This window comes from Ceratotherium simum, chromosome 16, assembly GCF_057802395.1.
Source record: "Ceratotherium simum simum isolate JZ-2026a chromosome 16, ASM5780239v1, whole genome shotgun sequence".
NCBI lineage: Eukaryota > Metazoa > Chordata > Mammalia > Perissodactyla > Rhinocerotidae > Ceratotherium > Ceratotherium simum.
Window position 1 is genome coordinate 39,179,756 of NC_141915.1, and position 24,714 is coordinate 39,204,469.

The 24,714-nt window shown below is 37.7% G+C and overlaps 1 protein-coding gene across 6 annotated transcripts in view; it reads right to left on the reverse strand.

Annotated features, from left to right (window-relative positions):
* The window catches only part of FBXL20 (F-box and leucine rich repeat protein 20), a 115,221-nt gene that overhangs the window by 37,849 nt on the left and 52,658 nt on the right, over positions 1–24,714 (reverse strand). For all 6 annotated transcript variants that reach the window (XM_014790743.2, XM_087441086.1, XM_087441085.1 and 3 more), the window contains exons 3-6: positions 6,936–6,990; positions 4,179–4,253; positions 2,553–2,647; positions 1,817–1,885 (exon numbers count right to left, since the gene is read on the reverse strand). In XM_014790743.2, coding sequence (XP_014646229.1) covers positions 1,817–1,885; positions 2,553–2,647; positions 4,179–4,253; positions 6,936–6,990 — 294 coding nt within the window. The remainder of the gene's footprint in view (positions 1–1,816; positions 1,886–2,552; positions 2,648–4,178; positions 4,254–6,935; positions 6,991–24,714) is intronic.

Genomic DNA, 24,714 nt, shown 5'->3' on the forward strand with positions numbered 1-24,714 from the left:
CAAAAATCTGAACACTGCCCTGCCAGTGGTTATTTAACGATTTTTAAGATATTAAGTTTTTTTTTTTTAAGAAGCGATAAAGTTAATGTGCTTATGTTAAAAGCTTTTATTTTTTAGAAATGCATATATACAGATTAAATAATACGATGTCTAGGACCTTTTTCAAAATAAGATAAAATGACAAGGGGTAAGTGAGCGGGGGTATAGAATAAACAAGACTAGCCATAAAGTGATAATTTCTCAATTGTCAATTTGAAGCTAGGTGATGGGTTCTCTATCCTATTTTGTCTACTTTGGAATGTTAAAAATGTTTCATAAGAAATCAATAGTCAGTAAAAGAAATTTCTTTCTGTGTGGTTATAGCTCCAACTCAATATGGTTAGGTGTTCATATGTCTTATTTTGTTTTCAATTTTTAGGGACTGCTTTGATTTCTTTTTTACTTGATTCATGTTTTAATTATGTAAAACAATTACATGCCTATTCAAGTGAAACTATAAAACATGATACTTGGAGGTCTCCCTTTCATTCCTGCCTGTTTGTGTTTTCTCTCTCCCCCATAAGTATTCGTTTTTGATTACCTTTTCACTGTTTCTTTTTGAAAATATAAGTAAATATGGATATATGTTTGTATTAGGTCCCCTGGCCCTACAAAAAGTATCTTATTACACAAACTCTTCTGCAGTTTGCTTTCTTAACTTAACAATATGTCCTGGAGATCTCTCTGGAGTACTATATAAAGATTCTCCTCATTCCTTTTATGTAACCAGTCCTCTACTGATAGACATTTGGGTTGTTTACTGTCTTTTTGCTATTAAAAATAATGCAGTATTTGTTATTACAAACAGTAAAAATGAATAGCCTTGTAAATAAATCATATTATATTTTTGCCAGTGTATCTTTGGTATATAGGACAGATACCTTGAAAAAAGCATAAATAATATGTCACTTTTCTAGATACCAGGTAGTCAAATTCTTAATCTCTATAACATTAAGTATTCAAAGGAAAAAAAACCAAACAGGTAATTTATCCAAAGTAAATTTAGGGCTACTGGTATATAGTCATGGTGGGGGAGGGTAGTAAATTTGTCTCTCGTATTAAAGGTTTCCAAATCAATCTATAGGAATAATACTTGTTAGCGGAATCAATTAACAACCACAGTCCTTGTCTTTCAGACACTTTCTTATATTAAAAGTTAACAATGTTGTGACTGCAAAGAAAAGAAAAAAAACCAATGTGCACCCTGTGTTTGGAGTGTCTTCCACTTTCCTTCATTCACTCTATTCTAAAGATCTCATGAGGCCTTTCTGAACAGGAAGATTCAGTGAATAATCCTGGCCCCTGTCTGTGTAAACATGCTTCACTTCACCTCATAATAGGCAACAATTTCCCTACATAATATTTAAATGTTATTTGATACATGTTATTACCAATAGATATCTTTGGGCTGAATTTTTTTCATGTCTACCTTCTATGTCTACTGTGTCTGTTGACAGTAATGTCTTCTGAATGATAGCTCCTAGTAGCTTCTTGAAATATAAGTAGTCTTAGTAATTTATATTAGTATCTCTACTGCATATTCATTGACTACAATTTTTAAGTTTCTCTTTAAATACCAAGCTAGGATTTAGGCCAGATTCCAAAATAAGTTTCTTATTCCATTTCTACTTTAATGTCGCTTTCACCTTTTAAAATATCTTTCCTCTGTAAAACCAAAATGAAACTTGCTAAATGTATCTGGTAGCCTGTATTTAAAGCTAATGTAGGCAGGACACAAGGGGCTATGACTTACCCTTTTGAAACATAAAATACTTACGCATCTGTAGTCTTTGTACACCCATTTAGATTCAGTACTTCAATGTTCCTACAGTTTTGTGCAAAGGTCCTTTACAGGAAAGAAACAAAGTAAAAGGTTTGGAATGAAATGGGCACAATTCAAGGTATTAAAAACAATAATAAAAGATGTTATTATTGGTAATATTGAATGTTGGTACGAAAGTAGTTCACCATTATGAACAAATTAACTTTCAACTATAAACTTATACAGTCATCTTTTTTTTTTTTGGTGAGGAAGATTGGCCCTGAGCTAACATCTGTGCCAGTCTTCCTCTACTTTTGTATACGAGACGCCACCACAGCATGGCTTGATGAGCGGTGTGTAGGTCTGCGCCCCAGATACGAACCAGCGAACCCTGGGCTGCCAAAGTGGAGTGTGCCAACTTAACCACTACGCCACCAGGCTGGCCCTAAACATTGATCTTTTTGTCAGCCCAAGTTAAATTATCCTAACTTTGAGTAAACAAAGTTAAAAAAAAAGTTTACTCAAAGCTCCAAACCATTTATAATATAGGGAATCTGGCTTTTTTCAGGGAGCACTTGTTCTTGTTTTATTCTCAAAACCACCCCATTACTGAATATTTTTGTGTTATAAGCAATGTATGTGTGTTTGGGGTTCAGAATAGCTTAGGAATATAAAAACTATTTTAGCCTTTTCTGAGTGAGATACTATACTTTGGTCAAGAAGATCAGTTAATCAATAGTTACGTTCTTACCTTAATGCATTGTCTCCTACTCCAAGACACCCACGAAGACTTAACTTTCGTAAAAAGCCCCCACATCTTTTTGAAATATTCTCCACTACCCGGCCCTATAAAAAAACGAGAGGTAAACAAAAAAGATAAGCCACCACATTGTTTGAAAGGAAAATATCCTCATTTTTATTAATGTATAAACAAAGATGAGACTTCTGCTTATTTTAAAGACCTAATTAATTCAATAAGAAAATTTCAACTTACTATTTGAGAAAGCTTTCCTCATTAACCCATCTCCCTGAAACACACATAAATCCTATACTGTAATTTATTTTGTTCAATTTTTAAGATATTCTGTATGAGGAAATGGTGCTCTATAGTTCTCTTATGCCACTATATTAATGTAGACTGCCCTTCTGGTTAAACTGCAGTAATTGAAGGACATTAACTCTCATTATTTCTGTATCCTTTCCAAAGTGCTTACTATAATACTGTAAATACATCACAGACTCAATAAACACTTAATGAAAGCTTGCTGAATGATTTTGTGGGCCATGTTGCTTTAAACATTTACATCCATAAAGACCAGAGAAATGCGAAAAACATAAAAACCCAGCATAACGTCAGTGGGTATTATTTTAAAAGCACTTTCTAAAAATAATGGAAAGTTCATGTGAGGCTTTTTTTAAACTTCTTACATGAATCCTCAAGACAATTAAATTCCACTGGAACTTAAAACCCCAATTAAAAAAATTTAAATCCAAATCTCATTTAATCCTTATAATACAATGAGGAAGCTATTATTTCCACTCTACTGCTGGAAAAACCACGGACCACAGAGCTCAAAATCAAGTTAAAATAATTTAAGCTTAAGCTATTATGCTTCTCCATGTTAGAGATAATAGGCTACACTAAGCAATGAAATATGTGGGAAAAGTGAGAAGAGAAAAAAAATCCCTACCAAAAATAATTCAATAAATGACTTTGGCTTTATTCTTTTTTCATTCTCCACAAAAAAACTATCTGTAGGCTCCCCAACAACCAAAATGCTCATCTCAAGAATAATTTATGGGCCAGCCCTGGTGGCCTAGTGGTTAAGTTCGGCATGCTCTGCTTCAGCAGCCCAGGTTTGGATCCTGGGTGTGGACCCACACCACTCATCTGTTAGAGGCCAAGCTGTGGCGGTGGCCCACATACAAAAGTAAAAAGAGGAAGACTGGCAACTGATGTTAGCTCAGGGTAAATCTTCCTCAGCGATAAAAAAAAAAAAAAGGAAGAAGAAGAAGAATTTATGGAAATATCATCCCCCAACAAGTTGTTAACTCTACTTATTCTTCAATAGACAAATAAAAAAAGACTTCTCTAAAATAAGCAAACACAGGTTCACATTTCCACCATACACACAAAAATTTTTTTAGTCTTATTAGAACTAAATAATTTAGTATTATTTCAGTAAAATAATTCTACTCATTCTCAAAAACTGAACAAGCTCTTGGGAAAGTTGCAGGCTCCCATGAGGTTCAGATGCACTGAAAGTAATAGTTTCTTTCTCCAGGGAAAGGAGATTTACATGGTTGGGACTAATCTGTGCCATGCTGTAATTACATTCTAACAAGAGAAATGGGGCCACACACCACATAATCATACCTCAATATCCCTCTGGAAATCAAACAGGTCAATTCGCTGCCAGTTACTGCCATCCAGAGCCAGAACATTCCAGGCCTATTTTGAAGAAAAAGAGAAAGAATGAGCAGAAGCTGAAATGAAGGGGAAAAGCAGCAATATTCAAATTCACAATTCAACCTACTAATGAGTGACCTGACCAAAACATTTCTCAGCTTCCCACCATTAACTCCCAAAAGGTCTGCCTTATTTCTGATTCATACTTTGTTCTCCAATTAGATTATATCATAAATGAGTAGGTATAGAAACTAGCAGCTATGAAGGATCTTACATTAGGGGGTTGGGGAAAGGACAGGTTGTGATAAGTTATCATAGCCAGAAACTGTTTTCTAACTGGAAGATTCTAGTTTCTAATCTCAAAATGACATAGTTCAGCTGATGAAAAAAGCAAGTCTGTTACTCTATCCCTCAACTAGGAACAAGATGAGGGTGAAACCAAAGAAAGAGGACAGTACTGTGAATATTGCTGTCTTCAATACATATTTGCTATCCACAGAATCACTTGGTTGGACTTGAACCTGATATGGTGACCTGGGACTTAAAAAAGACACTATCATTTCTCCATATACACAATAGAACCTTAATGCTTTCCTCATTACCAATTTGCTCACTCGGGCATGTTTTTCAATTGGTCACCTTTCCTTCCAAGTTGATTCAGTGGTAATTTTAAAACAGTAAAAATTTAAGACTTCTCATATATTTCTTCAGTAAGCTAAAGGGAGGTAAGAAAGTTTCTAAGCTTTTCAACATTTTAGGATTGGGTGAAAAATGACTCCAGTAAGAGTTAATTTGTTGTGGATCATCCTGTATTTTAATCAGAAGGCCTTTAAAAGCTTTCCCTATTAAATTTAAAGTATAAACAAAAGTCTTAATATTGTTGAGTTATAAACTTGAATATCATCACTTACTACAACAAATCAAAATATAGATACAATACTGAAATTCTAAAAAGGAAATTGTGGATACACTTATAAGCCCCAGGGTTAACTGTCACATAATCAGCAAGAAATACTGTATGGTAAACAGGTATTATTCTACAAATCTTGAAGGTTTTCTCAGGAGCTCAATATTACTTTTCTTTCTGTGGCTTCATATTTTCCCAATGTTTTCTTAAATGGCTAGCCATGAGAGACACAGACAAAACTTTTAAAGATCATATGTTTACTAGATTCTTGGGCTAAATATACCTCTGATTTGGTTTGTTATTTCTCATTTCCTTATACTACTTTCTCTAGCAAGCAGGAAACATGTCAAACTGAGACTAAAATTAGGAACCACAGGTTCCTCTCTAGAGTTGTGTTGTTTCTTTTTTTTAACAAATTAATTAAATACTTCAAGTGCAGAGAATAACAGGATAACTACTGATGTACCAACTATCTGGATTTAATGAAAATTGGCATTGTGCTTTCCTTTCTTCTAAGTTAAAACATATTAAGAGGACAAAGGAAACTGCAAATGAAAACAACAATTAAAACTCACTCAATTCAACATTCCTGACATGAGACTCTGCAACCAAACAGCTTTAGACACTGGTCTGGGTATTGTTTCTCAATAATGACCTCAGCTTCACTATGGAGACAGAAAGGAAACCCCACTCTTTTGTACCAGCCATGTCTAGAGCAACCACTCAAGTGCCAGAGACAGAAATATCATGAACAGAAATCATCAAAATACTACTGATTGTTTCGAAAATAGCCGATACACAGATTTAGTATGGTTTTTAGGATGCAGACATTACATTAAATGCAATGTGGCAAGACATGGTGAATTTTCTATGGCAAGTTTTGTGGGTTTTCTTCGGCGGGGGGGACTGTTGGTAATTTGGAAAACCTGGGTCCACCTACAAAGATAAACACAATATTCTACGAAATAACCATGTTAAATATCTAGCACCTAGGATTGTACCTAGTACATAGTAGGTTTTCAATAACATCTTTTAAATGAGCAAGCAAAAAGCCATTGTCCACTTTATGAAAAGATGATAATTGCAGGTATTCATTTTATTAAGTTAATTATTGTACATCTGTATTACAAAAGAGACTAGGAATGGTTCATAAAGCAATTTTCCCACAACAGAGATTCTATTCTTTATATTAGTGGAAGCCTTATGTGGAAGATTATGATGTTTTCACTGTTTTGTCACGGCAAAGTCAATTGACAAAAATGGATAATTAAGTGTACTGTAGAAACTGACTTTGAGAATGAAATCTGGTTTGCTCTACAATTTCTTAAATATTAAATTCTGGCTATTATCTTTTGAGGAAAGAATACAGGGAGGTAACATGAGAATTAGACCCTCAACAGCCGTGTGTGTGTGTGTGTGTGTGTGTGTGTGAGAGAGAGAGAGAGAGAACGAGAGAGAACGAGAGAGAGAGAGAGAGCGTAAAATGAAATAGGAAAACATAATGAAACACTACCTTATTACAATTCTGAGCAGAGCCTAACTTTTTAGTTTGCACGTTTATTGCTTTTTCCTTGAAAATGTTTCCTCTGTTTGTATTATACAAATAATCAAGAGTTCCAAAAAATTAAAGTTAGAGACAGTACATATAGTAGAATTCCATTGTAGAATTCCATGGGTTCATGTATGCCACGGGTGAAACAACATCCTTTGAAACATAACACACAGTTAACATCTGAAGTAAATGGTTCGCCTACTACAGAAGCTGATATTGTGAGTGCCAGGAAGGGGTCCCCTGTAATCATGTCAACCATTCTTACCCTGGAGACCTGAGCACAGCGACACAAGGTAACAACATCCAGAAAAGAAAATATCCTAAAAAGAGATGGAGACAAACTTTATTATACGACAAAGTAGTTTCTCCTGAGTTTTGCCTATAAATAATTGGCTATGTTAATACACGCACAAAAAGGCAGAAGTTCTTGTAAACAACCACACAAAAAGCTGGAGCAATTTACAAAGATAATACTACCCATATAAAACACAGGAGGAGAGAGTAATCTTTGACTTGATAATATATGTGTAAGTACCAGACAAGTTCAATTACTTACATCAAGGGATGATAAAATTACATCAGTCAGAAATATTTTAAGTAAAAAAACAATTTTCACACTTCTGGTTATCAAAAGAAATAGGTTAGGGGAGGGATATCTTTATAAAGAATTTTACAGTTATGAAAAAAAGGATAAAATAATACTGTAATGCCTAAAAAATAGTGATTATAAAATGCTATATCTCTATATATTTAAATCTAATTTAGGAAATTATAAAACGCATTTAACACATCAATGTTAGGAAATATGTACCTCCTAGAATTCTTCTCAGTCTTACAGAGGTTAAATATTTATTTTGAAGCATTATTATTTGAAATAATTTATTTGCTTAAAGCCTGATAACTCTCTACACTATAAGCCACCTGTGAAAACAGGTCCGAGTGGGAACAGAGTGAATAGCTAACTTCTGCTTAAAGCCCTTCTTACCCATGAACACCCTCTAAGGTCATTTTGATCTGAATAACAAGGTAAGCTCTTCCACTAGTGGCAAAAAGTAAAATATAACATGTACTTTAAAGATTTGAGTAAATTAAATTTTGCTAAAAGAATTTTATGGCATTCTTTGAGATAACTGGAGATACCTGGAGTGTTACAAAATGGAGACCAGGAAGCATTAATTTAGAGAAGAATGAAGGCTAGATTTTCTATTCTGTAATTACTTTAAATGTAAAAAGCTTCTGAGTTAGCTTAAAAGAACAAAATTTTGTTGTTTAGTGATTAGAAGCTATCAGTCACATTTTGAAACTTGGAATAATCTGAGTTAATAATTACATCAGACAGAGAGTTATGTGCATTCTGTAAATATTTTCAGTTTTTCAAAACTTTTTTTTATTTGGGTAAAATATACATAACATAAAATTTACCATTTTAACCATTTTTAAGTATACAGTTCAACGGCATTTACATTCACGTTGTTGTGCAACCATCACTATCATCCATCTCCAGAACTTTTTCACCTTCCCAAACTGAAATTTCCTACCCATTAAACAATAACTCCTCATTCCTCCCTCCCCTAGCCCCTGGCAACCATCACTCTACTTTCTTTCTCTATGAATCTGACTACTCTAGGTACTTCATATGAGTGGAATCCTATGGTATTTACCCTTTTGTGACTGGCTTATTTTACTTAGCATAATATCTTCAAGGTTCATCCATGTTGTAGCATGTCAGAATTTACTTCCTTTTTAATGCTGAGTAATATTCCATTGTATGTGTACACCACACTCTGTACATCTGCTCATAGACGGAAAGGCTGGATGTCTCTCTTGTTCCCTTGAGGTGGCCTTGCTACCGCCCTGATGGGTCTCCTTAATAGCATGAATCTCCCATCTTCTTTCATGTGTGTGAGGAAGACCAGCCCTGAGCTAACATCCATTGCCAATCTTCCTCTTTTTGCTGAGGAAGATTGGCTCCGGGCTTATATCTGTGCCCATCTTCCTCTACTTTATATGGGACACCGCCACAGCATGGCTTGACAAGCGATGCATTGGTGCGCGCCGGGGATCTCAATCTGTGAACTCTGGGCTGCCGAAGTGGAGTGCGCGAACTTAACCTCTACGCCACCAGGCCGGCCCCTCCCATCTTCTTCAATACTGATTACCAACTCCACTCCCAAATAAATATATATACCCTCAATCTAGGTACCCCAATTCCTGAAACAATAAGTTTATCTAATGCAACAAACATTCCTGCATTGCTAAAATGCTGCTGCTTTTTCCTGTCACCACTATATAGTACCTTAATGTGGAGTTTCATAATCTCAAGATCCTGCTTCTGCCAAATCATCACTAATCGCTGAACAATTTTTATAAATATAATATTACACATGGGGGGGCACAGGTGACAAGCTTTACAGGTAACCATCCTAGTCAGACTTCAGTTCCTTTCAACAAAAACGTTCTCTACAAAAGAAAGCACAATAAATGGACATGAAACATCAGGCTGGGGGTCAAATGCAGACCTAGGAGACTCTCTGAAGCACACATCCCAACAATGACAATTCCATTCTTAGAATACTGACTGAGGATCTAAATGTCCAGATGTCAAAGAGTTAGCTTTTCATCTGGATTTTGACATTATAGTACATTAAAAAGAGAGAGAGAAGACAAATAACATTCACTGTGCTCCTCTATTCAAGTAATAAGAGCTCGGCCTTTGCAATCCTGATTTGGTTCCCTAGTAAGGCGGCTGTGATAAGCCTCAATGCTTGAATCCCTTCTACTACTCCAAAGGAGTCTGTCTAAATGTCTGCTATTATTTAGTAACCTTTGATTTCTATTTATTTTACGTACCTGAAAATAGAGATAATTATCTTTAGAAACCCAAATATAAGAATTGGTGGGACAGGCTGCCAAGGGTTTTAGCTAGAACGGGGAGCTCACAAGGAGTATTTATTCTTCCAAATATGGTAACATTAACTTAAATAAAAGCATCACTATACTTACAAATACGTATTTGCAGGATAAATCAAAGGGAAATGATACTGATATCTCTACATGATAGGCAGAATAATAAACTACATTATACTCAGGACTTTCTTGCTTTTCATCATGTAGGCTAGGTATCTCAGACAGCGTTTACAGTGGTCCTTTTCTCCACACTTTAATCCTTTGTAATTCCTTTTCAGGATACCTATGGCAATAACCAGAATGGTTAAGATCAAAGAGATAAGAAAACTGAGATGGGGGCCGGCCCTGTGGCTTGGCGGTTAAGTGCGCGCGCTGCGATGCTGGCGGCCCGGGTTCGGATCCCGGGTGCACATCGAGGCACCGCTTCTCCGTTCATCCTGAGGCCGAGTCCCACATGCAGCAGCTGGAGGGATGTGCAGCTGCGACACGCAACTATCCACTGGGACTTTGGGGGGAAAAAATAAAATAAAAAAAAAAAAAAAAAGAAAACTGAGATGGAATGAAGGGTCTGCTATTGTTGAAGGATCCTGCTTGACTGCTTCAATAAAAGTCCTCCCCCATCTCTTATTAACACATTGTTGAAAAACCGGCCTTGCTTTAGGCTGCCCAGGTTTAAGCGAAGTAGGCCTCAACTTCTCCACTCTTGATAAAGAATATCAGGAAGCAAAAAAACCTTGGCCCAGGTTTCTGAGACATCATATGGGAGAAGGCAGGGTACAACAATATATCTTATTGTTGTACCAAAAAAGAAAGAAAAAAACCCAAACCCTTAACACCAAATCCTTAGAGGAGAACATGGGCTGGATGTTAAAATCAATACTGAAAGTAGATTTGGGGATATGGTTACCCATGGTACAGTTCTGCAAAAAGGATTTATTCCCAACTTTCTTTCCCTTCACAGTCTTATGACAAATATCCCAAATCTTAATGAGTAAAAATGGTTATCAGAATGTTCATGGCAGCATCATACAAAATAACAAAAAGTTAGAAACTACCTTAATATACGTCAATAAAAAAATGCTTAACCCATGGGGGCCGGCCCGGTGGCACAAGCAGTTGGGTGCGCATGCTTCGCTGCAGCGGCCCGGGGTTCGCCGGTTCGGATCCTGGGCACGCACCGACACACCGCTTGTTAAGCCATGCTGTGGCGGTGCCCCATATAAAGTAGAGGAAGATGGGCATGGATACTGGCCCAGGGCCAGTCTTCCTCAGCAAAGAAGAGGAGGATTGGCATCGGATGTTAGCTCAGGTCCTCCTCACACACACACACACACAAAATGCTTAACTCGAATAGCTGAAGCAACCCTGAGAAAAAATAACAAAGCTGGAGGCATCACAATCTCTGACTTCAAAATATACTACAAAGCTATAGTAATCAAAACAGCATGGTACTGGTACAAAAAACAGACACACAGATCAATGGAACAGAACTGAAAGCCCAGAAATAGGGCCGGCCCTGTGGCTTAGCGGTTAAGTGTACGCGCTCCGCTGCTGGCGGCCCGGGTTCAGATCCCGGGTGCACACTGACGTACCACTTCTCTGGCCATGCTGAGGCCGCGTCCCACATACAGCAACTAGAAGGATGTGTAGCTATGACATACAACTATCTACTGGGGCTTTGGGGGAAAAAATAAATAAATAAAATTATTAAAAAAAAAAAAAAAAAAAGCCCAGAAATAAAACCACACACCAACGGGACAGCAAATCTTCGATAAAGGAGTTAAGAACATACAATAGAGAAAGGAAAATCTCTTCAATAAGTGGTGCTGGGAAAACTGGACAGCCTCACGCAAAAGAACGAAAATAGATTATTATCTTTCTCCATCCACGAAAATTAACTCAAAATGGATTAAAGACTTGAAGGTAAGACATGAAACCATAAAACTCCTAGAAGAAAATATAGACAGAACATTCTCTGACACTGGGCTTAGAAGGATCTTTTCGAATATCATATCTACTCGGCAAGGGAAACAAAAGAGAAAATTAACAAATGGGACTTCATGAGACTAAAGTTTCTGCAAGGCAAAGGAAACCAGGAACAAAACGAAAAGACAACCCACCAACTGGGAAAAAATATTTGCAAATCATATATCCAACAAGGGGTTAATCTCCAAAATATACAAAGAACTCATACAACTTAACAACAACAAAACAAAAAACCTGATAAAAAATGGGCAGAGGACATGAACAGATGTTTTTCCAAAGAAAATATACAGATGGCCAACAGGCACATGAAAAGATGTTCAACACCACTAATCCTTAGGGAAATGCAAATCAAAACCACAATGAGATATCACCTTACATCCGTTAGAACGGCCATAATCACCAAGACAAAAAATGATAAATGTTGGAGAGGATGTGAACCTTCATACACTGCTGGTGGGAATGCCAACTAGTGTAGCCACCATTGAAAACAGTACGGAGATTTCTCAAAAAATTAAAAATAGAAATACCATACAATCCAGCTATTCCACTAGTGGGTATTTATCCAAAGAACTTGAAATCAGTAATTCAAAGAGACTTATGCACCCCTATGTTCAATGCAGCATTATTCACAATAGCCAAGACGTGGAAGCAACCCAAGTGCCCATCAACTGATGAATGGATAAAGAAAATGTGGTGTATATATATACAATGGAATACTACTCAGCCATAAAAAGACAAAATCGTCCCATTTGCAACAATATGGATGGACCTTGAGGGTATTATGTTAAGCAAAATAAGCCTGACAGAGAAAGACAAACACCATATGATTTCATTCACATGTGGACGATAAACAAACACATGGTCAAAGAGAACAGATTAGTGGTTACCAGAGGGGAAGGGGGTTGGGGGGTGGGCATAAAGGGTACAGGGGGACATACATATGGTGACTGTACAACTGAAATTTCACAATGTTATAAACTATTTCATCTCAATAAAAAAAATGCTTTAATAACAGTACATTCATTCAATGGACTACTGTACTTAGCAGCCATTAAAAAGAATGAGGTAGAGCTACATGAACTGACCTAAAAAGATGTTAATGATTACTAAATGACAGAAACAAAAGTTGTAGAACAGTATTTAGGTTTTCATTTTTGAAAAATATAAAATATGTATACATGAACACATGCATTTAAGTATTGTACATATCATATATCTAGATATATGTTACCTTTGTAGGGGAGAAGAGGCTTTTTTGGTGGGAGTGAGCGTTGAGAGAGCAAGGATAAGGAAGCCATTTATTTATTATTTTATATTTTTTAAAAGTATTGGGCTCAGGAGTAATTTACATTTTATTTGTTAAAAACATTTTTTTTTAAGGCACTAGATAAAGATCTTTGGCCACATGATGTGTTAAAGCCTGCTCTGAATTTAGAGTTCTAATACTTGTCTACTGTCTGGCAGAAACTATACCACATTTTCAAAATTGCAAACTTCTTATTCCTCACAAGAGACCATCAGTTAGCAGGACTTGTTCATTAAAACTGTATGCTAGTGTCTTTATTATCTAATGACAAATGTAGGTTTACTAGGCCACTGTTGTACGTAAGAGGACTTCTAGTATAATTATGACATTATGGCTATCATCCATGATCTTGTGCAGAACTCTGCTAAAAGCAATGTATGTTACCTGTAGCTATCGTGGATTTATTTGAGCTTTGACTCTTTAGATAAGAACAAGTTATAGATTAAGTTATAAGAGCTCTCTCTCTATACACACTTGGCTATTAATGTGAACACAAAGATGACATCTTCCACATTCCTAAGTGAAACAGAGCTGGCAGACACAATCTCTTCAAGATCAGATAATCTTTAACCTCTTAAATTAGGGCTGTGCTTTGGCTCCCCCTTCCCTTTTAACTTGAATGTCAATGCGAAACTGCTCTTAAAGCAAATGCACACCTCTGGCCATGAGGAATAGAAAAATACGTTTCTTATGTGTTTTTAAAATGATCTTATTGTCACAAATAAGGAGAGGACACATCAGACAATGAGTCTTGTTATTCAGCTTCTTAGAGTTAACTATTATTTTAACCAAGATTATATTCAGCAGAAATTATGCAAACCTAATCAATTCCTATCTGGTAATACGATGTAGCACACTAAATCATTTAGTTCCTTAGGTGTACAAGTGACTACCACTTTATTATTATTTTTTTTAAGGTTTTCTTTGTTTTATAATTTTATTTATTTTTTCCCCCAAAGCTCCAGTAGATAGTTGTATGTCATAGCTGCACTTCCTTCTAGTTGCTGTATGTGGGACGCAGCCTCAGCATGGCCAGAGAAGCAGTGCGTAGGTGCGCACCTGGGATCCGAACCCGGGCCGCCAGCAGCGGAGCGCGAGCACTTAACTGCTAAGCCACGGGGCCAGCCCACCACTTTATTATTAACCAGACGGAGTTGACTAGGAAGTTCTATCTCTCTAAATGAGATGCACTATAGGAATGTTAATGAGGTTTTCTTTGACCATGTTGAGCAACTGGCAATAACACCTTCTATGAATATTTTCTAGGCAAAAATTATCTTAGCTATGCTCTGTGGTACAGAATTTTGAGCAATTCATTAACCATTTGTTTACATGCTGGAAATAATTTAGAATTTTTTCTTAAGGAAATAAAATTCAACATGAAAATAGTATAGTTCTTTTTTGGTGTCAAGTCTTGGTTAGGCTTTTTATTTTTCATCGAAGAGTGACAAATCTACTACTTCTTCACCTTGTTTGAAGTATAAGAATCAATCATCAATCCACAACTAAGAACATGTGTACTCTAGAACCTCATAAGAAATACAGTCCTCGGGGCTGGCCCCATGGCGTAGCGGTTAAGTGCACGCACTCCGCTGCTAGTGGCCCAGGTTCGGATCCCGGGTGCGCAGCAATGCACCGCTTGTTAGGCCATGCTGTGGTGGCGTCCCATATAAAGTAGAGGAAGATGGGTACAGATGTTAGCTCAGGGCCAGTCTTGCCCAGCAAAAAGAGGAGGACTGGCATGGATGTTAGCTCAGGGCTGATCTTCCTCACAAAAAAATAAATACATAAAATTAAATTAAATTAAATTAAAAAGAAATATAGTCCTTGTGTTATCCTAATCCTATGAAAAGTCCAGCTAAGAGAAGTGATATTTATAGAACATCATCTAGGGCCGGCCCCGTGGCTTAGCGGTTAAGTACGTGCGCTCCACTGCTGGCGGTCCGGGTTCGGATCCCGGGCGCGCACTGACGCACCGCTTCTCCAGCCATGCTGAGGCTGCGTCCCACATACAGCAACTAGAAGGATGTGCAGCTATGACATACAACTATCTACTGGGGCTTTGGGGGGAAAAAATAAATAAATAAAATCTTTAAAAAAAAAAAAAAAAAGAACATCATCTAAAGGACATTCACGCATGGTTCCTTTAAGTATGCTACATTCTGTCTGTGGTAGGCATGGTGACTGACTCTCCAACATCCATTTCATCCCAGTTAATTACTCTAAACTTGTCACAGTGATTGGTTCAGGCCTAAACCAACTTGGGCTAATGAGATATAAGAGGAGGCTTTATTGGAGTATTAATGCCAGCCCATCTCTCCCCTCAGAGTGAACAAAGACACGTGTTGATCCAGTATTTGATGGTATCCATCCTGTGTCCATAAGGAAAAGCAGCTTTAGGACCAAGCTGATGCTGTTTATGGCAGAACACAGACAGAAAATGCTAATGACATTGTGGATCCCTTAAATCAATAAACCTTGGGATGTAGGTAGCCTGATCTATGTTTGTATTTTCTTTTTATAAGATAACCTCCCATACTGTTTAAGCCAATTTGAGTTGAAGTTTCAATTACCTGCAGCTGAAAGCAACTTTGGATCAACTGGACTGTCAGAAGCACCCATTTTTAGACACTATTATTTTGTTTTTAACTTATAAAATGTCCTATAAGATGTGACCATATGAAAGCTGTGACTGAATTTGCTATGGAACTTTATCTACCAAATCTAAGTAGACTCTCATTTGAGAAATTTCTCTTAGAAACTAGTGCTAGGAAGAGCTCTGTTTTCATGTTGTAATACGTTTATTTCTTCTTTTCTGTTAAGAATGATATTTCATTTATGCTGCCAATAAGATTAAAGCTAAATTTGAGACCCAACTATAGCAAGTGTGTAAGCTCTTACAAGGGTGCATCTGTTTCCTTTCTGGCTTTGGTTTTCTACTTTTCTTTACATTTTTCATGGTCCTGATTATTTATTTGTATTTATTATATTTGCTCCTGATCTAAGCCACCTCAAATGCTCTGGAGACAAATTAGATTAGTAAATAAAATCAAATAGGTTCCAGAGTTACTGACATACCAATTTACATATATATTAGATTAAGATATGCACAAAATATTGCTAACTCATAAGACTTCAACCACTTTAATATAGAACATTTAAGCCAAGAGAAAATGTATAAGAGTACAATTTATCTGGACATATGGCCAAACCTCAATATCTGCCACACACACCTCTTTTCTAAAGGGTTTCTACCACATCAATCACCAGGTGATGACACCAACTTGGTACCTGACTGAACCAAGGTTGACACCTGACCCAAAGGCTGCCAATCTATGGGATAGCCACTAGGCTATAGGATGTTTGGGCCCCAAAGTTCTTTATTTCAGTGTCTGAAAGGCCTTGTGTTTCCTCCTGGTTTCCTTATTTCTCATGGGTACTGGTCAATCCAACAGAGATAATATAATACAGTCTCTTAGTCTTTCATGGCTTTTGTTATTATATATATGTTGATGACTTCTAAATCATGCTGCTAGGCTTTAGATCTGTGTACATATCTGCTGCCCCCCCCCCAAAGCCCCAGTAGATAGTTGCATGTCATAGTTGCACAGCCTTCTAGTTGCTGTATGTGGGATGCGGCCTCAGCACGGCCGGAGAAGCGGTGCGTCAGTGCGCACCTGGGATCCGAACCCGGGTCGCCAGCAGCAGAGCGCGTGCACCTAACCGCTAAGCCACGGGGCCAGCCCTACATATCTGCTTTTGACATCTCACTTAGATATCCACAACTACCAAAACTAGACTCATTTTCACTATTTTCGTCCCATTAACTCTGTTCCTCCTATTTTCTTTACTTAGTGTTTCCACCATCCACTTAGTAGAAAGCAAAAAACTTGGGCATCATCTTTGACTCCTTCCCCATACTCCCATTAGCATCACATCAAATCAATCAGCAAATATATTGCCAATTCCAACTCTTAAGAATCTCTTGATTGAGTCCATTTTCTCCCTAGCCTATCACTACCACGGGGTTCAGGCCATCACTCTCCCCAATAAAGATTACTGCAATAACTTTCTATTTGCTTTCCTTGCCTTCAGCAATAAACATTTTAAAAAAACAAAACCGCAAAGTATGAAAAGTGAAATACTTCTCTCTTCAATCTCAGTTCACCAGAGGTAATTACTAATAACTTAAATAATGGCTATGAAGAAATGCCCGGGGGGGGGGGGGTCACACTCTTTAGACTAGACAGAAGACTAGCAATCACCCATTTAAAAAATTAACAAATTAGTCAACTCTTCATGTTATCTTTGGGACCAATTGCGTCTAAGGGAAGAGGGGCCAGCATCAAAGAAAAAGTCCAAGAAAGCTTTGATACAGCTGAGTCAGAAAGTGTGGGATAAGGTTGAAGAATCACTGAACATGCCCAGAACAGCATAAAAGGAAGCACAGGCTTTTTATCATATGGGCAGAATTTTTTGTTTTAAATTATATAGAAATAAAAACTTACTGGGCCAGCCCAGTGGCGTAGCGGTTAAGTGCGCACACTCCGCTTCAGCGGCCTGGGGTTCGCAGGTTTGGATCCCGGGCGTGCACCAACGCACCGCTTGTCAAGCCATGCTGTGGTGGTGTCCCATATAAAGTAGAGGAAGATGGGCAGAGATGTTAGCATAGGGCCAATCCTCCTCCGCAAAAAAGAGGAGGATTGGCATCGGATGTTAGCTCAGAGCTGATCTTCCTCACAAAAAAAAAAACCACTTACCATATAATTGTATATTTTATTACAACTATATTTATTATTACAAATTTATTATAAATTATTAGATTATACATTAAAAATAAAATTTTATATAAATTATATACATATATTTGTATATATACAAATTTATCCTCCTAAAGTGCACAATTCAATGGTTTTTAGCATATCCACAATATTGTGCAACCATCATCACTATCTAATTTCAGAAAATTTTCATCACCCTCAAAAGAAACCCTGTACCCGTTAGCACTCACTCCCTATCCCCCCCTTACCCCAGCCCCTGGAAACCCCCATCTCCATAGATTTGTATTTTCTGGACAGTCCATATAAATGGAATAATACAGTATGTAGACTTTACGCCTGGCTTCTTTCACTTAGCAGGGTTTTTGTGTGTGTGTGTGTGTGAGGAAGATCGGCCCTGAGCTAACATCTGCCAATCCTCTTTTTGCTGAGGAAGACTGGCCCTGGGCTAACCTCCATGCCCATCCTCCTCCACTTTATATGGGACTCCACCACAGCATGGCTTGCCAAGCGGTGCGTCAGTGCGTGCCCGGGATCCAAACCGGCGAACCCCGGGCCACCGCAGCGGAGCGCACGTACTTAACCGCTTGCGCCACCAGGCCGTCCCCTCACTTAGCAGGTTTTTAATCATACATTCATGTTGTAGCACATGTCTGTACTTCATTCCTTTTTATGGCTGAATTATATTCCACCGTATGAATATATCATATTTGTTTATCCATTCTTCAGTTGATGGACATTTGGGTTGTTTCCACTTTTTGGCTATTATGAATAATGCTGCTATGAACATTCATGTATAAGTTTTGTTTTTTTTTTAAATAATTTTATTTATTTATTTTTCCCCCAAAGGCCCAGTAGATAGTTGTATGTCATAGTTGCACAACCTTCTAGTTGCTGTATGTGGGACGCAGCCTCAGCATGGCCGGAGAAGCACTGCGTCGGTGCACGCCCGGCATCCGAACCCGGGCCGCCAGCAGCGGAGCACGCACACTTAACCGCTAAGCCACGGGACTGGCCCTAATGTATAAGTTTTTGTGTGACCATATTCAAGTACAGGAGTGGAAATGCTGAGTTGTAAGAGTAAGGAGAATATCCACGAGGAGAATGGCCTAGCATGAGATAACGGACAACAAGCAGGATAAGTGGGCAGGCTGGAGTGGGGTGTCACAGGTTAAGGGGGCTGAGAAGGACACCCATGCAGTTGATTCAGCACAAGGAGTTGGGAGCCCGAAAGAAGTGAGGGTGTCCACACACTGGGGTGACCTATCATGGGGTGTCAGAGGCTGAGCTGGTGAGGAGGTCATCCACACGGAGGAGAAACTCAGCATGAGTTCTGGAACCCAAGCAGGACAGGAAGGTGTCCACACAGAGGAGGGGGGTGGCCTGGTATGAGATGTCTTAACCTAATGGGGTGAAGAGGGAATCCTTGTGAGAGTGTGAGACTGGTTATAATCAGGAAGACCAAGTAAATAACAAAATCTATTAAGGATAACAGAAGTCAGGTTTCTCGCTGTCACAGAAGGGAGATACAAATCTGGAAAGCGAGAAAACTCGACTGAATGATATAGTGTTGGATCAGAATTGACGATATCAGTGGGAATACACTTTTCAACACATATAGCTATAGAAATAGATGTGAATATGCGTGTGTGTACACCAACTCTTAAAGCATATTTTTCTTTTGCAAGAAAGAAAAAATATTTTAATTAAAATATTTGATGGGCCGGCCCCGTGGCTTGGTGGTTAAGTGCGCGCGCTCTGATGCTGGTGGCCCAGGTTCGGATCCCGGGTGCGCACCGAGGCACCACTTCTCCGTCCATCCTGAGGCCGAGTCCCACATACAGCAACTAGAAGGATGTGCAGCTATGACATACAACTATCTACTGGGGCTTTGGGGGGGAAAATAAATAAAATAAAATCTTTAAAAAAAATAAAAATAAAAATAAAATATTTGTTAACTACTTTTAAAATTTAAAAAAACCTTAATTTTTGGAAGTATATCTGTATTTTCTTCCTTCTCTTTTTTATTTTGTATTTTCTTATCATATGTGCCTGCGTGCTTTCCTCCATTCCTTCCTTCCCGGAGACAATAACAAAAGCAGGAAAGATACGTAGTATGCTGAGCTTACAACATGATTTGCCAACTTCTGACTCTAAATACTCCATACATAAATGTCAGCAAAAGACACTATTTAATATAGTTCATTATTATACAGATGGGAATAATAAAGCTCAGACTGGGTTTCTGAAAGCACTCTGTTCAGTATGTCCAGTATGAATAATCCATAACAAAACGTGGCTAACAGCCATATATAGCTTGAAAGACAACAAAAACATAGTTTTAGGAGAATTGAATCAAAAATATTAATTTCATGTTTTTATGATTATGTTTGCTAAGTTCTTGATAGTCTATAAAACAATTCTGTCTTCAAAAAACATGCAGAATATAATTGACAACTTAAAAAGAGTTCTTCCAGGATGAATATTTTTGAAGCATTATAAACAATTATTACATGTTAAGATGCTTAGAATAAATTTGCTCTAAAAAGATCTTGAAATAGGACAAAAATAAATTATCATTTGGGAAACGCAGTTCTGAATTTTTTTCAGAGCTCAAAGTTTTCATCATCTTTTAAATAAATTAAATTTAGTCCATCTAGTATTCCATAATTGTAGTGCAACTTTTCTTGATTAAGTGCACACTCAACATGCTATATAAAAACTGATAGCCTATAGTCATTCCCTGAATGCAGCACAATTGAAACTACTTGATTCAATGTTTTAATGCGGTAGAAGTAAATTAGTTATCACACCCTTCAAAAAATACAGACACAACTATTAACCCTGAACAAAATATAAAAAACAACCAAGAGAAGGCTGGACAGTGAACAAATGCAGGGAGAAATTAAAGGAGAAAAGGGAACAAAAAGAGACTTCACAGTTTTTTAATAGCTTTTATCTAAAAGCAGGTTATTACTTTGGGATCTTAGAACTTGGACAGAAATCTGTGAAGGGGAACCAGAGAACAGAGTTTGGAGCAACCATAGGCAATGGAAAGTGAGGAGAGAAAGGACAGAGCCAGAGTGAGGGAGTACGTATTCTATCCAAATCTCTGACTGACCTCTGAATACTGCAAGCTTGGGGCAGACCCCAGCAGCTCAGGGTAAAGAAACTGAACTTACATTTCAGGGGCCACCCACAATAGAGGAAACAAAGTTTTGCAGGCTGGGTACAGCCAAGTTAACTATCTGCTAAAAACAAACAAATAAATACATTGAATAAGGATGGAGAGAAAAACCCCAAACTGAATACAAACAGAGATGAATGAAATGAACCATATTTTAAATGAATAATGATAAAAAAGAACTAACCAAAGTAACTTCTGAACTCTCAATATCTTCTTCTGTATATCATCAGGCAAAACACAAAAGACAAAAAACCCCAAAACATACACACACCCCTATCCACCTTGAATTCCTAGCAATTAAACTGAAAGAAAAGCTACTAGAAATCATCAACATTGTAAGCTTCTTCGAACAGAATATGAGATGCCATGAGTGCAGAAAAGGGTTAACACAGCAGACCTAGCCTTAGAAAGGCCTGCTCGCAATGTTGGCCCTTGGATGGCATCTGAGAACTTGGATTTTGGGAGAGTTTCCACTATTTCCTGATAGACAACGTTTCACTTTTGTTGTCACAATTTGTTGCTGGAGGATTCAAGCACATCCTGTGTGACTCCACTGGGAAAGGACTCTTGGAAGCTTACGCTTGCTTTCCTCTCTATTTCACCCCACGCACCTTTTCCCTTTGCTAATTTTGCTTTGTATGCTTTCCCTATAATAAATCACAGCCATGAGTATGGCTATATGCTGAGTCCTGTGAGGCCTCCTAGTAAATCACCAAACCCAGGGGTAGTCTTGGGGACCCCCAACACAGCATGCTTATCTATTTTAGACAAAAAATAATCCTAGCCAATTCATTCTTTCCATCAAAGTTCAGAAAGTTCATCTCCCACCAACTCACACATACATATCACATGACAGTTAGGACCCAACACCCCCAACAGTTGAAAACATAATGAAAAAAATTGCAGATTCTTATAAGTAATAATAATCCTCATTCTGAAACTGCACTTTGTTTTATAGCTAGAAGGACATGTGTGGGCTCAAGCAGTCTTATCACTCATGTCATTTTTACAGTTATCAATATCATCCTCTGAAGGAATCTTGAAGAAACAAGTCACTTGACAGTAGTTCTTGGGAAACAGACACAGTCTTTGTCCTATGACCACTGACATTCATTTTTCAAGAGGTACTCCTAAATAAATGCATATGGTTATGCTCTGAAAGAGAGTACTGTCAACCCTGCTAACTGAATTTCACATTATGCAAACGGGAGATTCCCTCTTGATAGAGCATATTTAATAATAACTTTGTTTCAAAAGGGAAGGAAGAGAATCAGTAAGTCTGTAAAAGTTAAGAGGAAACAAGAACACTTGCTTAATTCATTGTTAACTTGGCTGTGGCCTTGCATTTATAAGGAAGTAGTATGGTCCTAACAACACAATTTTTCTCCTTGTAGGTTAATATATGTTGGATTGAATCATGTAATATGTAACTTAAAACCTAACCAAGCCAAATGTTGTATATTAAACTATATTTTTTAAAATACCTAATACTCAGGGCCGGCCTGGTGGCTTAGTGGTTAAGTGCGCGGGCTCTGCTACTGACGGCCCGGGGTTTGGATCCCGGGTGTGCACCGACGCACCGCTTCTCAGGCCATGCTGAGGCCGCGTCCCACATACAGCAACTAGAAGGATGTGCAACTATGACATGCAACTATCTACTGGGGCTTTGGGGAAGAAAAAAAAAAAGGAGGAGGATTGGCAATAGATGTTAGCTCAGAGCCAGTCTTCCTCAGCAAAAAGAGGAGGATTAGCAGGGATGTTAGCTCAGGGCTGATCTCCTTCACACACAAAAAATAATAATAATAATTGAACAAGTAAATGGAACAGAAGGGAAAGTTCTTCCTTACAGGAGAATTCTAATTAATAAATGTAGAAAGCATTATGGAAGTAGAAAACCTTGGCAAACATGACAGTGGTAACTGCTCCAGGTAACATCAATGGATGTGGAAATTAGTGGACAAAAATAAGATGAGTAACAGAACATTTACGTACTCTCAACATATCTTCCCCACAAGACATTTATCAATTACAAAGAGAAAAATAATTTCACAGTGGAGAAACAAAGACACTATCCTAACTAAGTGATCAAAGTTAACATCACCAGTAATAAGCATTTTGACATCATGTGCCTCCTGTTATGACACATGGAGAAGGGCACAACACCATTTTTGCAGTATACTTGCCAAAATGCATAACCTGAATTTAATCATGACAAAATATCAGACAAAGCCAAATTGACGGACATTCTATAAAATAACTGACCGATACTCTTCAAAAATACCAATACTGGGCCGGCCCTGTGGCTTAGCGGTTAAGTGCGCACGCTCCGCTACTGTCGTCCCGGGTTCAGATCCCGGGCACACACCGACGCACTGCTTGTCTGGCCATGCTGAGGCTGCGTCCCACATACAGCAACTAGGAGGATGTGCAACTATGACATACAACTATCTACTGGGGCTTTGGGGAAAAAAAAGGAGGAGGATTGGCAATAGATGTTAGCTCAGAGCCAGTCTTCCTCAGCAAAAAGAGGAGGATTAGCACGGATGTTAGCTCAGGGCTGATCTTTCTCACAAAAAAAAAAAAAAGTACCAATATTATGAAAGATATAGAAAGAATAAGGAACTGTCCTAGATTAAAGGAAACTAAGCAGCATGACAATTTAATGGAACGTGTAATCCTGGATTGGATCCTAGGCCAGAAAAAAAATATTACTGGGACAATGGAGGAATTTGAGTAAGGTCTGTCAATTAGTTAATAGTACTGTATCAATGTTAATTTCCTGATTTTGATAACTGTATTGTTAATATAAAATATTAATACTTGGAGAAGGGTATTCTCCAATTCTTTGTACTATTTTTGCAACTTTTTGTGAGTATGACACTATATCAAAATGAAGAGCTACAAATAAGAACATCTAAAAGAAAGATACACAAAGGCATAATGAAAAGAAAGTTTTTCTTCTATTCCTATCTTTCAATTACCCAGTTTCCCTTCCCAGGGGCATCTGCTGTTTCTAGTCATGAGCTACATACTTTAAACAAAATTTAAACTTTTTTAGGAAATATCACATTCAATTAATTTCAATTAATTATAAACACTCCAGATTGAATTTATTGATATTTACACTGATCAACTGCTATCTGTTTAGTGTAATGTCAAAATATCAAGAAAGCCTCTTTCCTACTTGTCTTTAATGATTTAACAAAATCCACCATTTATATACTTAATTGCATCATAAATAGTATGTTTTATGGTGTCAAATCATTTCCTTCCTTCCTAGGATATCAATTTCACTCCATCTCCAATTTAGGAAGGGATAGGTTCTCATCAGTAAGTACAGAATCAAGTGTTTGGAACTCAAGCTCATTTCCTCACAAAAAATCATACTATATGTGGTAGATAGGTTCCCTGCCTAGTTTAGAAAGCAGCCAATTTAAACTATAATGTGAACAAGGGTCAGTTCCAATATAAAACATATAAATTAGAACCAAATTCTCATTCATAAAAATGTTGTTATGGAAAAAAATATCTCCAGTGTTTCAACTTGATAAGTCAGTCACATATCATCCTTCTTCAATCTGCCCCCTCTTCCAACCTCCTAACTCATGGCTGCTTTTTTCCATACCCTAGAAAAAGAGTCAGATACTCTTTACTTTCCTTCCCACTCACAAACCCTGGCATGGCAGCGTGCTAAGCTAAATGGCAAAGGTAGTGCTAGCATGTAGTTATATTATTCCTCACTGTAACCAATGCTGAAGAGTGAGGAGGACAGGCAGAATTAAGGAGAGAAGATTCATATATGGGTGTGTGTATATATGGTAAACTGTAATACTATTCACATATATTCACACAGGCTGTCTCCTATATAATTCCCAACTCC